The 17,652-nt window shown below is 40.2% G+C and overlaps 2 protein-coding genes across 2 annotated transcripts; one reads left to right on the top strand and one right to left on the bottom strand.

Annotated features, from left to right (window-relative positions):
- Window positions 1-711: 711 nt before the first annotated feature.
- Window positions 712-3,297, bottom strand: LOC109880621 (proto-oncogene c-Fos). The gene is made up of 3 exons (XM_020472809.2): window positions 2,990-3,297; window positions 2,268-2,471; window positions 712-2,097 (listed from the first exon to the last, which is right to left on the bottom strand). The coding sequence occupies exons 1-3, from the start codon at window positions 3,119-3,121 to the stop codon at window positions 1,339-1,341; spliced, it is 1,095 nt and encodes a 364-aa protein (XP_020328398.1). The 5' UTR covers window positions 3,122-3,297; the 3' UTR covers window positions 712-1,338.
- A 5,466-nt stretch (window positions 3,298-8,763) lies between these two features.
- Window positions 8,764-12,990, top strand: LOC109880626 (proto-oncogene c-Fos-like). The gene is made up of 4 exons (XM_031800523.1): window positions 8,764-9,105; window positions 9,895-10,200; window positions 10,550-10,657; window positions 10,847-12,990. The coding sequence occupies exons 1-4, from the start codon at window positions 8,926-8,928 to the stop codon at window positions 11,621-11,623; spliced, it is 1,371 nt and encodes a 456-aa protein (XP_031656383.1). The 5' UTR covers window positions 8,764-8,925; the 3' UTR covers window positions 11,624-12,990.
- The last annotated feature ends 4,662 nt before the right edge of the window (window positions 12,991-17,652 follow it).

The raw sequence follows: 17,652 nt of genomic DNA, 5'->3' as shown, positions 1-17,652 counted from the left end.
TTGCATCTAGTTAGAGCATTGTCGGACATTTAGCTAAACACTAATTATCTCCAAATGCTGTGTGCTTTTGCATATATCCCGACAGCGCGAGAGAGCATCCTGTGATGCAGAAGAGAATATATAAATATTCTGATTGACATAGTTGCTCATGTAAAACGGGTTAAAAAAAAGTGGAAAGCAATTGATTGCCAACGCGGTTTAAGCCGAATACGTTACAGAAATATTATCAGCCGTTGAGGCAGCAACATCTATATTTGGGCACGGAAGTGGAGGTCACCGCGCAGCGTTCCGTTGCCCAGTGAGAAAAAAAAACGGATAAGCACGCACTGACGTCAGAGCGCTCTGACGTTGAGTCGACCTTGGCAACAGAGCGATGGAACATTAAACAGACAACGCATGGAGATCCTGGAGAGGAGTAGACTGGCCAATCCCGCAGAGCCTGGTTCCTCTAGGTTTCTTCTTCCTAGCCACGGCGCTTCTACAGCTGTATTGCTTGTCGTTTTAGGTTGGGTTTCTGTATAGCACTTTGTCATCTGCTGATTTAAAAAGAGCTTTCTTTATAAAAATAATTATATTTTTATGGTCCAATTTTAGACAATTGTGTAAATGCCCCTATTGAACACTGTTATTCGATATACTATATAAAGTATTTCAGTGCAAATTGTGTGTTTATTTAGACAAAGGGGGAAGAAGCAAAGAGATCTTTTTAAATATTTCATTTCCTTTTTATTTGTTAAGTTTACAAAAGGTTGTTTGCTTTGTAGTTCATTTAAATAAATACAAAAATACATGTAATAAATTAAATACTAACGTTTTCACAGAAAACTCATACTAAGATATAGACCACTCAGACCATGGTTAGAGAAGCTCATCATGTTTTTTTTTATATATACACCAAACAAGTTCACATTCCATCAATCAGAAAACAAACTGGTCAAGATAACTTATATTGCGCTGAAGAACAAGTCAACAACTTTGTTATCTAGAGCCATAAAAATCAATATACGGTTTGTAAACCCAAACTATTATGTGTTATAAGTTAAACATGCTTTAACTTGCTACATAGTTGAAAGAGGCAAGTAATAACCGATTATAGTCGAGACAACTTGGTAAACAAATCAAATGTGGCGCTTCCTGGTTGTGTGTCCAAGTCCATAGCCCTGCGATCATTCTGCACATCTAACACTGTACATGAAGTGCCAAATGTGCTCTAGAGGAAGTCGTGTTGTGTGGAAGAGGGGGAGGGGGGGGGGGGGTCCTCAAATGCACTGCGTTTGACCAGATCCCGAAGCAGTGCACTATATAAAGAGCCATTTGGGTAACTCAACTTGAAGTTCCTCACAGGGCTAGGAGGGTAGGGGAGCTGAGGGAATCAGAGGACTGGTCATTGCTGGTGCTGCCTCTCCGGTGTGCTACACCACAGGTAGGGAAAGCCTCAGCCTCTGGGTAGGTAAAGACAAATGAAGACTTATAGGTAGTGCAGGATGGGGTGCAGGTGACCACAGGGGTGCACAGGGGCTCAAAGTCATTATTGGCTGTACTGTAGAGAGGCTCCCAGTCCTGGGTGTACAGGGAGCTGGTCAGATCGACCTCGGGCACCGACCGGGCCGTCTCCATCTCAGTCTTGACGAGGAGAGACAGGGACTCCAGGCAGGCTGTGTCCAGGTCGGCCATCTTGACGTCGGAGACTGAGGCAGTGGACAGGAAGGGACTGCTGGAGAACATGGAGGCAGAGGTTGAGAGGGTGGAGGTGGACTGGATGGAGGCGAGGGGAGCGACGGAGCTGGATGCCATGCGCTGTGGTGGGGACAGCTGGATGGAGACCCCATGGGAGGGAGAGATGGAGGGGAAAGTAGTGTCCATATCAGAGGGGATCTTGCAGATGGGCTGGTGGGCTGCCAGGATAAACTCTAATTTCTCCTTCTCTTTGAGCAGGTTGGCGATGTCGTTCTGGAGAGCGGACTTCTCGTCCTCCAGCTCGTCAGTTTCACCCTGCAGAGTGTCGGTGAGTTCCTTCCTCCTGTTGCGGCATTTAGCTGCTGCCTGCTTGTTCCTCTCTCTACGGACTCGCTTCTTCTCCTCCTCCTCAGGCGAAAGCTATAGAAGAAAAAAAAGAAAGAAAATTAAGTCCCTGTAGTTCAATTTAATGCAAATGTCATTAAACCCTACATGCACGGTTTTCCATATTCAACACGAAAGCAGTGTACATACAATGTTGCAGCACTATAGTCCCATAGACCAGCTTTAAGATCAGTTAGGAGAATTACCTGTTCCATTTTTCCTCTGCGCCCAGAGCTGTGGCCCTTGTTCCTCATGGCTCTAGTGTAGGTTGGGGGGCTGGCACTGTAGGGATGGGCTCTGTAAGAAGGTGCCACAGAGGATAGCGGCTGGACCAACCACTGCAGGTCTGGGCTGGCAGAGATGGCCGTAACAGTAGGGATGAAGGACACTGAATTCAGGTCTGTGAAGTCCTGTTGCAGAAGGAGGGTAAATCAGTCAGTACAGTAGAATGTATATAGACAGAGGGTCAGCTACTAAGGAGGGTGGGTGGTACTGCTGCTGAAGCAATGCACCAGCATCATTTCACTCATGCATATGAATTTAGTCAGTTGGTTGGTCAGTCTATTAAAAGCCAGTGTTTATAAATATCCCTAGTGATGTAGGCTATGACGCTTAACTTCTCTGGAGTTTCCTCGCTGCTTGTTAAATGAATGAACTACAGGAGCGTGTAGCCAGTGCTCTGTTGCAGAGCATAACAGTGATACTTTAGAAGCGTCTAGCTTTATATGCGTCAACATCTACTATGCACATGCATGCATTATAACATGTTAAAGTGCAAGATACGATTTGATACAGATTTAGCTGCATACGGTATCGCCGGAATTGCATGGTTTATAATCAATCATTACTGCGTGGTTATTACACTTATAAAACAGGTATTTAATATAATTGTAAAAAGGCAATCCACCACATTGACTGATGTATATACCTGAGATTGGGGAGAGCCCATGCTGGAGTAGGATCCCTCGGGAGAGTTGAAGTAAACCAGCTTGTCGCCGGATGGAGAAGCTGTACTACAGCGAGAAGAGTCACAGTCGGTGTTGAAAGCGGAGTGCATCATCGTTTCAGGAGATCACGAAGAAACTCGATAAAATTCCAAATCAAGTGAAACGAAAGTAAGCCACGGCTAAAGCTGTCAAAGTCAAGAGATCCTTTTGGCAGGTTAGCTGATGTCTCTTTCGTTTGTTACAGTATCGCTCTTCTGCTGCGGAAAGTTTGACTACCGACTTTGACAGTTCGCATGGTTTTTATAGGCTTGCAGACCGTCTGGCGAGGAAATAATCGTGACGTTGAATTGGGACGTACCTTCCTTGAATGGGTGAGGAGCACAACATAACAACGGTTTATGAAAATACTAAACACAAATGATGAGACTTGTAACACATTTTTAACTATCGAATAAATTCATTTTGTGCTTAAAAGTGCTTTTATTGTGTGTTTATTGGCAACAAAAAATGGTTTAAAAAAAGTTAGAACTTCAAAGTTCCCTTTCTCAAGAAATGGAACGTTCCAGAAGGAGATCCCGTCAACGTAATTTACCTTATATGGTGCATCCTGTTAAATGGGCGGGCCCTGCTGGGAAACGCAGAACTATTGAAGATGGGAAGGTTGAAGACGATGAAGTAATTCCATACAGAAGCGCCCGAAAAGAAACCAATTCATAGGACCAGCTCCATTGATAACTACTAGCGCCGTTGCTAAATTGCAAAGAGTTCTGGGATATTATTATCCTCCTGTTTTAATTAAACTGTATATTTTGAACCTAGACAGGAACATGACGTTAAGGAAAGACAACAGAGAACTAACTGGCTGTTGTGAAAACTGGAATATGGGATACTAAATGGTCAGCTATGGCAGAATATAACAAAGTAAAGCTATTTATGGTTAACATTATGTATAGTTACTTTCAACAACAATGCAATATATTTATATAGGATTTAATGCTGTGTTATTTGTGTTTTACCAGAGGACCTATATTGTCCCATGGTAATGATGTGGAATATAGGTTAATTCTCCTATGCAGGTTAGTTCCACAGTTAGTTTCACAAATACCAATGTGGTGCACACCCTAGTCCTAATCTAGACCCCAGAATAATTGATGATAAGGGATATAAGGCAGGTAGCCTAGTGGTAAGAGCTTTGGGACAGTAACCGAAAGGTTGCTGGATTGATTCCCTGAGCTGATGTAACAGTATAACTTTAGACTGTCCCCTCGCCCATACCCGGGCGCGAACCAGGGACCCTCTGCACACATCAACAACAGTCACCCTCGAAGCATCGTTACCCATCGCTCCACAAAAGCTGCGGCCCTTGCAGAGCAAGGGGAACTACTACTTCAAGGTCTCAGAGCAAGTGACGTCACCGATTGAAACGCTATTTAGCACGCACCACCGCTAACTAAGCTAGCCGTTTCACATCCGTTACACTCACCCCCCTTTTGACCTCCTCCTTTTCCGCAGCAACCAGTGATCCGGGTCACGGCACCAATGTAACAGTATAACTTTAGACCGTCCCCTCACCCATACCCGGGCGCGAACCAGGGACCCTCTGCACACATCAACAACAGTCACCCTCGAAGCATCATCACCCATCACTCCACAAAAGCCACGGCCCTTGTAGAGCAAGGGGAACTACTACTTCAAGGTCTCAGAGCAAGTGACGTCACCGATTGAAACACTATTTAGCGCGCACCGCTAACTAAGCTAGCCGTTTCACATCCGTTACACTGACAAGGTAAAAATCTGCCTCTAAACAAGGCAGTTAACCCACTGTTCCTCATCATTGTAATTAATAATTTGTTCTTAACTGGCTTGCCTAGTTAAAGAAAGTTTAAATGATTTATATATATATACGCAACTTCCCTATTTACTGAAGAAAATATTGAACAACTTGACATTGAGTAGAATTTAGGAGGGTCCCGATGCCTATGTAGTATTTAACATTACATGTAATTTCAGTTAGGTCCTTGAAAATATGCTAAAGTTCTTCACGAGTGTAAACTGATTCAACAATGTACAGGTGTTACTAATACCTTAAAAACTGATCAATTACGTGTAATGCATATAGAATAGCTCTATAGAAATACGGGCATTCTAGAACTATTGCACAAATCACAAAACAGAGATCAATAATAATAGCATGCAGCTGCTGTAACTGAGGCCAACAACATGTACTTTGGCCCGAGGCAATGTTTGTACCTGTCGGTTCCAGGTGAGGTAATGCGAGGGCATGGCAGCAAGTGAAGCAACAAGTAGGTCAGGAAATACTTTTCCATTGTTGTGGTCGAGTGCAGTCGTCTTACGTCGCATTAGATAGTCATAACGAAGGTGTTCCCTATGAGTGCTTTATATGCAGTAGCCTCGACTGTCGGGATCCCTGTTCTTCAGAACTACTAGAATTTCTATTAGGACGGCATGTGGTGAGACGATGTGTATCTCATCAGCTCAAAACACACAGAAGTAAATAAATCTACCAATGTAGACAGCTGAGCCTTTTAATATGGACTTACTTTTTTTTTGGGGGGGGGGGGGGGTATGATTATAAATCCTGGATAGGCATGAATGTAGCTAAAGAACATCTCAAACTATTATTCATAGGCCTAATGTACAAAACAAACTATTGTTTTGCTTCTATTCTGCTTTTAATAAACATGTTTAGATGTGGATGGAAAACGTCACTCTAATAGACCAGTAGTCTACAAAAGGGTTCCCTCTCCCCCCCCACGCATTTAAATATGCCCTATAAGCGTCCTCTCGGCGGGACTATAAACTTGGTGCTTGGCGGTGTTTCACCGGCTCGTGTTTTGTTGAACAAGTCTGCGTTGTCCGGGTAACGCTCCACCCCTTCGCATCAGTGACGCTCTGGCTTTGCACAGCAGTCTTTCAGAGCGGAGCAAATGGAAAGGAAGGCATAGTTAGTTGACAACTGTTTATTTAGGTAGCCAGAGTGGTTGGCAAGACTCAATATAGGCCTACACAACATCGGACTACAGGGCTTGCGTTAATGCAATGTTTATTTTGAGTGGATTTCAGATATGTTATGAATTTACAGTCAATTGCAGTTTATTTAGGCTGCATTGCCAGTCATTGTATAGGCCTAAATACAATGTATGTTGTCAAGGTTTTACATAAGCGGAGCCTACTTTATAGTCACTCAGACAGCTTTATGAAATTGTTATACACATCAGAGCATGCTCCTTTTAGGCCACAGGATCTTATGCTTGAGATCAAATGCTTGAGTTATAGGCTATAATGGAAAAATGAAATGTTTATGCATTGGTTGTGAGTATTCAAGTGTTTTTGAGCCTTTATCAGAATTAACCTTCCCATAAATGCAACTTAAAGTAATCGGGAAAACTAAGTCCTTTGAAGTGTTGCTTCTTTTCAACAGTGCACAAAAAGTTGCCTATTCAGACTTCTCTCCCATCAACGGGTCGGCTAAACGTTGTGATCTGTCACTCGGTTTCCCAAAATCCCAGTGATGTCATCTATTGATCCCTAATAAGTTCTAGATCTAAATATAGCGTTCCAAAGCATTTCCCACATTCACGCTTGAGTGACCCCAGTGAAAACATGTATTTGTCCTGAACTTAGGGCAGGGGTCTATAATTGTCTGAAGCTCATATCTCAGTCCCTAAACCGACCAGCGATCTGGTGACAGAATGAAAGAGAGTGCAGACCACCCTAATGAACTACCAGTAAATATAGAGGGGGCGTGGTTGCCGGGAAGCGCTAGGCAGACCCTCATTCACAGGGAGGCCCCCGTCTGTCTGTCTCTTTATTCTGTTCTCACGTTCCATCGTTCCATGGTTCTATCGCCCCGGGCCACTACTTGAGGGGAATTGTGAGGTCATCCGAAATTAAATAAAAAAAATAGCTGTCCGTAATATTTACTGAAGTACCTGTTTAGAAAAAGACCATTCATGTGCAAGAAAATGAAAAAATTCTGCGTCCCAAATGTCTCCCTATTCCCTAGTGCTGCACTACTATCCCAGGGTGGCATTTGGGACGTACTCCAGGACACGCTGCCTCCAACTCCTTGATAATAATAGTCTACGGCAGCTGTCACGAAATTGCAAGAATAGGATTTAATCATTATTATATGAATATGTTATACAACGTTATGACGCCTCTATTTATAGAATGAATGACGGACACGGGTTCATTTCAAGGCATAATTTAATTTTTTTTTCTCTAGGCTATGCTACAGTGTTTGAATGGTCGAATTTTAGCCCCTCACTCAAATATGACGCAACGTGTGAACCGGAAACTCCACATATGGTCCTAGTGGTGTCCTCTCTGATTGGTTATCTGTCTGCAGCGTAAAGTCTGTTGCTGGAGCTATAGTTCAAGTTGTGGGCCATGCATTAATTAATAATTATCACAGCTAAAATCTCACAACTAGAGAGGTGTCTCTGTAGCAGGTTTGTAAAGGTACAAAACCTCAAACCAAACCCTTGGTATAACAGGAATAACACTTTATTAATTTATTGTTTAAAAAACATATTTTTTTTAATTTATTTGACTAGGCAAGTCAGTTAAGAACTAATTCTTATTTTCAATGACAGCCTAGGAACAGTGGGTTAACTGCCTGTTCAGGGGCAAAACGACAGATTTGCAACTTGTTACCTGAGTGGATGCAGAAAACATCTGCTATTCTATTCAGATATATCCACAATTGTACTGATGTTATTGAATGATTATAACAAAGAACACAGGTTATCAAATATTATAATACTAGGTTGTGTGGATACGGAAGCCAACAGAGGATTGCTGTGTTTTGGACGACATTGTAGGTCAGTGCTGTAGCCAGTGGTTCTCAAACCACTCTTCGGGGAACCCCAGATGTTTTGTTTTATCCCTGAACTATCTCACCTGTTTCATATAATCTAGGGCTTGATGATTAGTAGAATAGATCACAAACAAGGAAACGGCTGGGGGTCCCTGAGGAGAGGTTTGGAACGGCTGGGGTCCCTGAGGAGAGGTTTGGAACGGCTGGGGGTCCCTGAGGAGAGGTTTGGAATGGCTGGGGTCCCTGAGGAGAGGTTTGGAATGGCTGGGGTTCCTGAGGAGAGGTTTGGAATGGCTGGGGTTCCTGGGGAGAGGTTTGGAACGGCTGGGGGTCCCTGAGGAGAGGTTTGGAACGGCTGGGGGTCCCTGAGGAGAGGTTTGGAATGGCTGGGGTCCCTGAGGAGAGGTTTGAGAAACACTGCTGTAGTCTATAGGAAATACAAGATTGGCAAATGATTTTCAAAGCCATTTCAGTATAGGCTATATATAGTGTGGTACATACAGTATATGTTCTGTGCATTATCTAAAACGTGGCCATGTGTGTATTATGAAACAATGATTTGACAAAGGGAACAGGTTATAACGTGTGTAATGCAAACTGCTGCACAGGATATAGCCTATGATGTGACGTAGTTCATTCACACGTTGGTGGTTACAATGTAGGCATCCATTTCTTGAAGAGGGCCTCAACATACAAACAATGTGATCATATTTGAGTGGTACAATTAATCTGAATAACATTGAGACAGCTATCATCTCAGTTTAAAATGTGTGTGGGTAATATTGCAGCTCCGTTGCTAAAACAAGCCTGTTTATTCTAGCCTATAACACCCTACCCTCTTTGTGGAATGGTACCGTCTCTCCACACATATTTCATTAATAAAATTCAAGCTCACAATAAAAGGAGGCGCGCTCCACTATCTGCACCTACTACCATTCACTTGAAAGCGGTGAAAGTAATGCACAGAGGTGACAACAGCAGGACAGTAGATTATATAATACGATAATTTAATAGGGATAGTGATTTATTTGGTAAAGCTTTATTGTTAGTACATTTTGTTGATAAGGCACATTCATGTATCCGGACTCGAGCCCAGACTACGATGACTCCTCGAGCTCGTCTATCAGCAGCAGCAGCAGCAGCAGTACGAGCAGCACCTGCGCAGCATCGCCTACCGGAGATATCCCCCAGTGTAGCCAGCGATCTCCAGATTCACACAGGAACAAATCGTCAATGGACAGCAACATGTCGCAGGTATTGTTTTTAGGATCTTATTAGAAACAAAAGGAAAACATTTGAATGTAATTGTCGTTGGCATTTTTGAAAATATTCATTATGTTTGTGTTGCATTGAGTTTGTGGCTAAATCAATAATTTATTAACAACAAATAATAATAATTGCATATTAGGCCTAACTAATAAGACACGGTGATTCTAGCCAACTAGATCGCGAACCGCTCCTCTCCTGTGAAATGTAGCATTGTCAGCACCATTACCTATTACATATTCAGATGTTTATGGCATGTTGAAAATGCCTTTATTTGGTAGGTAGATAGGTAAGTAGGTACCGTACAGTCCAAGCCTACATGGCACCGTCAGACTGTTGACTGATTACCTACAAATTCCTGACATTCCTAGCGTGGTATAGAAGGTCCATGTTGACCAAATTATAATTTAAGACTTGACTGATGCCATCATGCCAATAGATCACGATGGTGATGATGGTGATGATGATGATGATGATTGGTGTAGCTATTTTTGGCATCATGAGATGGACTGTCATTGATTCATTATGTGTGACGTCAGAAACCATTTAAAATGATAATAAAAAATCATTCTAGATGTTGTAAATTAGTACATAATTATCTTTGTAGATACTCCATAAATAGTGCTATTAATTTCACACCAATAACCAAATCATTGATGCACATCACACCCCTTTTTGGAAAGGTCAACCTTGCACATCCTTGCACATCATTGGATTCAATTGATTTTAATTGATTTTGATTCAATAAATTCAACATTCCTTGTATTGTTTTTGCAGGATGTCTGCGGAGAAACAGACTCTCCATGGCAGTCTCCCTTTGTTCCAACGGTGACTGCAATCTCAACCTCCCTGGATCTGCACTGGATGTTCCAACAGACCACCGTCATCACATCAGCATCAGTCTCCTCCTCCTCCTCCTCCTCTTCTTCCTCTTCCTCTTCCTCCTCCTCCTCCTCCTCCTCCTCCTCCTCCAGTGGACGTGCAAAGCTTAGCAGAGCGCATGGCGCAACCCAGTTGTCTTCCAGAGTGGAAGGCAGCAAGAAAGGGAAAAACCAGGCAAGCCTTGTTAAATATCAAGGAGAATTTTGATACATCTTTAAAAAAAAAGAATCTTGAATGTCTGATGTGCGTGTGTGCACGTGACCTACCAGGTAGACTGTGCCAATGTTGTAGCATTTTACGCACGTCTCAGTGATTGATTGGGTGTAGAGCCTCTCACTACACATTACATGTGTATCCTAGCCAAGGAGAGTCTACATTCTTTAACAATGGCATATTTTCTGACACTGCATTGAAGGATGTGTAGGCTTCTTTTTTTTTTTAGGGCTACCCTTTGCCAAATGTTGAATTAGCCAAGTGATGAGATGGCAAGATTCCTCATGCAGGTCAGGATATGCATTGACAGGGTTCTCATTTGTTGAGACTGATCTAGCCTTCATCAGAAGAGGACGAGAGGAGAAATATCAGGAGAGAGAGGAATAAAGTCGCTGCAGCCAAGTGTCGCAACAGACGGAGGGAGCTCACCGACACCCTGCAAGCCGTAAGTGCACCTTGGTTTCATCTGAAAAAAAAAACCCTACTGTTATGTCCTTATGGAGATGCTAAGCAGAATGGATTTGACCCAAAGTGATTGAGGCTCTCCATACCTCGTACTAGACCACATATCTTTTTTTAATTGTTATTTCATAAATGTGTTAATTGATTGATGTGTGGTTCTCCCCTTATATAGGAAACTGATCAGCTTGAGGGGGACAAAGAGGCCTTGCAGACAGAGATAGCCCACCTCCTGAAAGAGAAAGAGAGACTGGAACAGATCCTATCCACCCACCAACCAGCCTGCAAACTAGCCGTCGCTGAGGACGATGTCGAAAATGAGATCGACGATGACATTGAAGGCATTCTACAAGACGCCCCAGATTCTGCCCAGCTGCTCTCCATCTTGGAGAATGCAGACAAACTCCAACTCCCAGAAGGCAATGCGACAGTAGTGACTGTGTCCAAGGGCCCCTTGTTCCAAGAAATGGACACCGTCCCCGTCCCAAGCATCTCCATCTCAGCCTCGGCAATCTTGGGTAACTCCAACATCCTACTGTGCTCCAGTGCTGAGGAAGAACCCATGGAGGATCTAGACTTCGACCAGGGTGACCTACAGGACCTGGTCCCCAGTCTGGAACTCAACATGGCTGTGGCCCCTGAGACCGCCCCGTCCGTTCCCGACATCGACCTCCTCGGGGGCCCCTTCTGCCTCTCAGACTGGGAGACCCTGTACAAGTCTGTGGCTAATGATCTGGAGCCCCTCTGCACCCCCACGATGATGACTTCCACTGACAGTCCTACATGTAGCAGTTATTACCGCTCTGTGTTTTCGTTCAATTACTCCGAGATAGATCATGTGGCTGAGGAGAAGGGGTGTTGTGAGAGCTCCGAGGGTCTCAAAGGAGTTGTTAGCGGTAGATCTGATTTGATTAACGGTAGTCTCAATTCTCCCACTCTGTTGGCCTTGTGAATCTGTTATGAACTGGTTGGAGAAATAGGGCCAGTTCCCCACACACAGAAGAAGCCTAGTCTTATTAAAAAGTAATAATAGCATATTCAATAATGATTCTCCATTGAAAGTGCTCTCCTAGTCCAGGACTAGGACTAGATCTGTGTCTGGGAAACTGGTCCATGAGGTTGATATTGAATCAATAAGCTATGGTCTATTTATCTATCTATCTATCTATCTATCTATCTATCTATCTATCTATCTATCTATCCCCAGATGTTTTGTTAACCTTTAACCTTTAGCACCAAATGAAATGGTTACTGTGACTGTAACAGTGTTAACTTCTTCCAGATGTATTGGTGCACCTGTGAGGGCTGTTCACTCTCTTGAGTAGTGGTGGAAAAAGTACTCAATTTACATACTTAAGTTAGAGTAAAAATACATTCATAGAACATAATAGAGTCAAGTAAACGTGAAAGTCAACCAGTAAAATACTACTTGTGTAAAAAATCAAAAAGTATTAGGTTTTGAAATATACTTAAGTATTCAAAGTAAATGTAATTGCTAAAAATATACTTAAGTCTCAAAAGTAAAAGTATAAATAATTACTTATGTTAAGCAAACCAGACGGCACCATTTTCTTGTTGTTTTTAAATTTACGGATAGCCAGGGACACACTCCCAACACTCAGGCATCATTTACAAACCAAGCATTTGTGTTTAGTGAGTCAGCCAGATCAGAGGCAGTTGAGCTGGGCAGGGATGTTATCTTCATAATTGTGTGAATTGGACCATTTTCCTGTCCTGCTAAGCATTAAATATGTAACTAGTACTTTTGGGTGTCAGGGGAAATGTATGTAGTAAACACACTTTTTTTTGGGGGGGGGGGGATATAGTGAAGTATAAAAGTAGTCAGAAATATAAATAGTAAAGTACAGATACCCCCAAAAAAGTACTTAAGTAGTACTTTAAAGTATTTTTTTACTTAAGTACTTTACACCACTGCTCTTGAGAGAGATACATGTGTATATTGTCGGTATTGTATCAAAATTAAATGCATGAAAAATCATACCATTCAAAATGGTGCTACATTTTTGTGTTTCATCCTTAAATATATATGTGAAACTAGACTGTGGTTTGTGTGGATGCCGTTATCAAATTGTGTCTGAACAGGTGAATTTACAGTTTAAGTAATGTGGACATTATTTTACTGTAAGGTGAGATTTCTTTCAGGTTTTCACTGAAAACACAGTGCCATGTGTTTTATTAACATGTATTTTATGACATAGATTATTTTTTTTTACATTCAAAGTTTTGACTAACTCTTGGTCAAATGCCTAAAAAATACATAAATAGAACACAGACAAATAAAAATATACCATTGACAAATCTTAGTTGTTGACTGTTTTAATGGAATACATTGCATTCTCATATATAGGCTGTTCTTCAGGTCTGTATAGGCCTATAATGATATTTCTGTCAGAATAAGTCATATAAGCTACTTCTTATGAAAGACTACAGCTATGTCAAATTCTCTTTCCATAAATAATTGTAATATTGGAACTATATAAAGTCATCAAGGATAACATGTATTTTTAAAACAACGAGATCATGTAAATGATTCATTATCGTTAATCTCTTACCAATATTCTCCCTGTCAAGCCAATTTCAGATAAGCACACAGCACAGAGTGTACGGTTGCAGTATTTTTACATCACGACGTGTTTACACTGCACACGATTGCGTTGCACTTCCATGTCCATATTTGGAGAGTTCAGACGTTTTGTCTCCATGGAGATGTTTTGGCAGTGTCGGGTTTCTCTCTGAAAGATTTTCCCGGAAAAAAAGACAAAGCAGGGCAGGCAGAGCGAGTGGAGGGAGAACCCGAGAGAACCGTTGTTATCAGGAAACACACAGTCCTTCACAGGAATTCCCATGTAATAGAGTGCTGTGGAATTCATTTTACATTGCCTGTAGCTGTACGTGTTTATGATGGCTTTAGTTTTATTATCAGCTTGTCTGCCTGCTCTCACCCATGGAAAAAATAGAATTGCATTTTCTATTCTGTTCTATTCTCTTCTAGACTATTCTGTTCTAGAATTGCCTCTTCTTGCCGTGCAACCTAATACAGACAGTGCCAGACAGACAACTAAACATATGTTTCTTCTTAAATAAAAATGAATGCACATTTCTGTCTAATATATATCACTTCTTCTTCTTCAACCGTAATAAATTACATTGCATGTTATACATTATGTTTAGTGCTGCATATCTGTAAGCTCATCATCATTGACTGACTGACAATGTCAAAGCCACAAGATATTGAAGTGTCTTCATGTGTTGGGCCTTTTTTAGTATAGTTAGGAAAAAGCATCCGTATTTATATCTCAGAGCTAAATGGTATTTGTGCCAGAAGACTGTCATCTGGGCATGAAATTCTGCTGAGCTGAGCAATTATGCAATAGAGTGAAAATACTTCATCTTTATTCACAGTCTCTGATGCCCATTCCAGTCCCTATCGTCTCTCTGTGGCCTTCATCTTTATTCACAGTCTCTGATGCCCATTCCAGTCCCTATCGTCTCTCTGTGGCCTTCATCTTTATTCACAGTCTCTGATGCCCATTCCAGTCCCTATCGTCTCTCTGTGGCCTTCATCTTTATTCACAGTCTCTGATGCCCATTCCAGTCCCTATCGTCTCTCTGTGGCTTTCATCTTTATTCATAGTCTCTGATGCCCATTCCAGTCACTAACATCTCCCTGATGTGCACGAGGTTGGCTATATGCCATAACATAGTGTGTATGTGTGTGTTTGTGTGTCTGTGCATTTTCTGATTCAGTTAGCTTCAAATAAGAGCACTAGGAGCTATGAAGAGGATTCTGTTCTACCACTAATATTTTCTTAATGTAAGTAGTCCTACTACTGGGTTACTACAGGGGAATTATACTCTAGCTAGTAGCCCACCTACATGGTCAACCTAACTGTACAAATTACTGTACAAATTACCACACAGACAGTTACCGAGGCAACCACCACACCCAAACACACAGCCTTTCCGTTATAAGAGTGGAGTGAGGCTTAGTGGAAAAGTTTCCACAGGTTGGGAGGGGGCCACTGACAGGTTTGGGACGGGGCCTCAGATTGGCCTCTGCCTGGGGCCTTCCGAATCACTAAGTCCGCCCCCCTGGACACAGCCCTGGATATATCCCACATTAAACTGTCATGAAGCAGTGACCTCTTTTTTTTTACTGGGCATAAATGTCTATATTAACTGAGTATTATATGGAACCCTTGGTAGGAAGGTACGCATGGGGCATTTTACACCACCACAGCCAGTCAACTGTGTTTACATTTGGCGGGTCATGAAGCGGCTGCACTTGGATGGATGTAATGTAGGGAGGGGTATTTTAGGACAGGCGAAAGAATGGTGAACAGTCAATCAGAAGAAGCCATCCTATTCAGTATTCTATATCCTATTCAGTATTCTATATCCTATTCAGTATTCTATATCCTATTCAGTATTCTATATACTACTCAGTATTCTATATCCTACTCAGTATTCTATATCCTATTCAGTATTCTATATCCTATTCAGTATTCTATATCCTATTCAGTATTCTATATATTATTCAGTATTCTATATCCTATTCAGTATTCTATATACTACTCAGTATTCTATATATTATTCAGTATTCTATATACTACTCAGTATTCTATATCCTATTCAGTATTCTATATCCTATTCAGTATTCTATATACTATTCAGTACTATAGATACTGTTCATATTCTACATAATGTACTATTCAATATCCTATTCAGCATTATATATCCTATTCAGCATTATATATCCTATTCAGTATTCTATATATTATTCAGTACTATAGATACTGTTCATATTCTACATAATATACTATTCAATATCCTATTCAGTATTCTATATCCTATTCAGTATTCTATATCCTATTCAGCATTATATATCCTATTCAGTATTCTATATCATGTCCAGTATTCTATATACTACTTAGTATTCTATATCATACTCAGCATTATATATCCTATTCAGTATTCTATATCATGTCCAGTATTCTATATACTACTTAGTATTCTATATCATACTCAGCATTATATATCCTATTCAGTATTCTATATCATGTCCAGTATTCTATATACTACTTAGTATTCTATATCATACTCAGCATTATATATCCTATTCAGTATTCTATATCATGTCCAGTATTCTATATACTACTTAGTATTCTATATCATACTCAGCATTATATATCCTATTCAGTATTCTATATCATGTCCAGTATTCTATATACTACTCAGTATTCTATATATTATTCAGTATTCTATATACTACTCAGTATTCTATATACTATTCAGTATTCTATATACTACTCAGTATTCAATATCCTATTCAGTATTCTATATCATGTCCAGTATTCTATATACTATTCAGTACTATAGATACTGTTCATATTCTACATAATATACTATTCAATATCCTATTCAGCATTATATATCCTATTCAGCATTATATATCCTATTCAGTATTCTATATCATGTCCAGTATTCTATATACTACTTAGTATTCTATATCATACTCAGCATTATATATCCTATTCAGTATTCTATATCATGTCCAGTATTCTATATACTATTCAGTACTATAGATACTGTTCATATTCTACATAATGTACTATTCAATATCCTATTCAGCATTATATATCCTATTCAGTATTCTATATACTACTCAGTATTCTATATCCTATTCAGTATTCTATATTCTATTCAGTATTCTATATCCTATTCAGTATTCTATATCCTACTCAGTATTCTATATCCTACTCAGTATTCTATATACTATTCAGTATTCTATATACTACTCAGTATTCTATATACTACTCAGTATTCTATATCCTACTCAATATTCTATATACTATTCAGTATTCTATATACTACTCAGTATTCTATATACTATTCAGTATTCTATATACTACTCAGTATTCTATATATTATTCAGTATTCTATATACTACTCAGTATTCTATATATTATTCAGTATTCTATATACTACTCAGTATTCTATATACTATTCAGTATTCTATATCCTATTCAGTATTCTATATAAAATTCACTATTCAATATCCTATTCAGTATTCTATATCCTATTCAGTATTTTATATCCTATTCAGTATTCTATATCCTATTCAGTATTCTATATAAAATTCCCTATTATATATACTATTCAGTATTCTATATACTACTCAGTATTCTATATACTATTCAGTATTCTATATACTACTCAGTATTCTATATATTATTCAGTATTCTATATACTACTCAGTATTCTATATACTATTCAGTATTCAATATCCTATTCAGTATGCTATATAAAATTCACCATTCTACATTTTCAGATACTGTACATCATAGATATTAGGGGATAGGTGGAAATATTACCTAACTAAAGTTTTAAAAAGCAATTACTTTTTATCGTCTATTCCAGTATGATACGTCTGTATGTAACAAAAGTATGACAAGGTCCAACCCAACCCCTCTGAATTGGAGAGATGTGGGGGGCTGCCACATTGGGCATCCAAAAAGATGTTATTGTGGGGGTTTAAAACCTCTACAGGATCGGTGGGTCCACCGCAGGACAGTTGAGCTAACGTAGGCTAATGCGATTAGCATGAGGTTGCAAGTAACAAGAACATTTCCCAGGACATAGACATATCTGATATGGGCAGAAAGCTTAAATTCTTGTTCATCTAACTGCACTGTCTAATTTACAGTAGCTATTACAGTGAAAGAATACCATGCTATTGTTTGAGGAGAGTGCACAGTTATGAACTTGAAAATGTATTAATAAACCAATTAGTCACATTTGGGCAGTCTTGATACAACATTTTGAATAGAAATGCAACGGTTCATTGGATCAGTCGAAAACTTTGCACATACACTTCTGCCATCTAGTGGCCAAAATGTAAATTGAGCCTGAGCTGGAATAATACATTATGGCCTTTCTCTTGCATTTCAAAGATGATGG

Source organism: Oncorhynchus kisutch, linkage group LG21, assembly GCF_002021735.2.
Source record: "Oncorhynchus kisutch isolate 150728-3 linkage group LG21, Okis_V2, whole genome shotgun sequence".
NCBI lineage: Eukaryota > Metazoa > Chordata > Actinopteri > Salmoniformes > Salmonidae > Oncorhynchus > Oncorhynchus kisutch.
Note: the sequence above shows the minus strand (reverse complement) of the source record. Positions and strands in the feature narration are given on the sequence as shown.

Excerpts from the sequence above, each read along its gene's own strand:
- LOC109880621 (XM_020472809.2), bottom strand. The coding sequence starts at position 3,121 with ATGATGCACTCCGCTTTCAACACCGACTGTGACTCTTCTCGCTGTAGT. Across the intron at positions 2,472-2,989 it reads TGGGCTCTCCCCAATCTCAG|GACTTCACAGACCTGAATTC; the intron begins GTATATACATCA and ends CTTCTGCAACAG. Across the intron at positions 2,098-2,267 it reads GCAGAGGAAAAATGGAACAG|CTTTCGCCTGAGGAGGAGGA; the intron begins GTAATTCTCCTA and ends TTTCTTCTATAG.
- LOC109880626 (XM_031800523.1), top strand. The coding sequence starts at position 8,926 with ATGTATCCGGACTCGAGCCCAGACTACGATGACTCCTCGAGCTCGTCT. Across the intron at positions 9,106-9,894 it reads TGGACAGCAACATGTCGCAG|GATGTCTGCGGAGAAACAGA; the intron begins GTATTGTTTTTA and ends TTGTTTTTGCAG. Across the intron at positions 10,201-10,549 it reads TTGTTAAATATCAAGGAGAA|CCTTCATCAGAAGAGGACGA; the intron begins TTTTGATACATC and ends AGACTGATCTAG.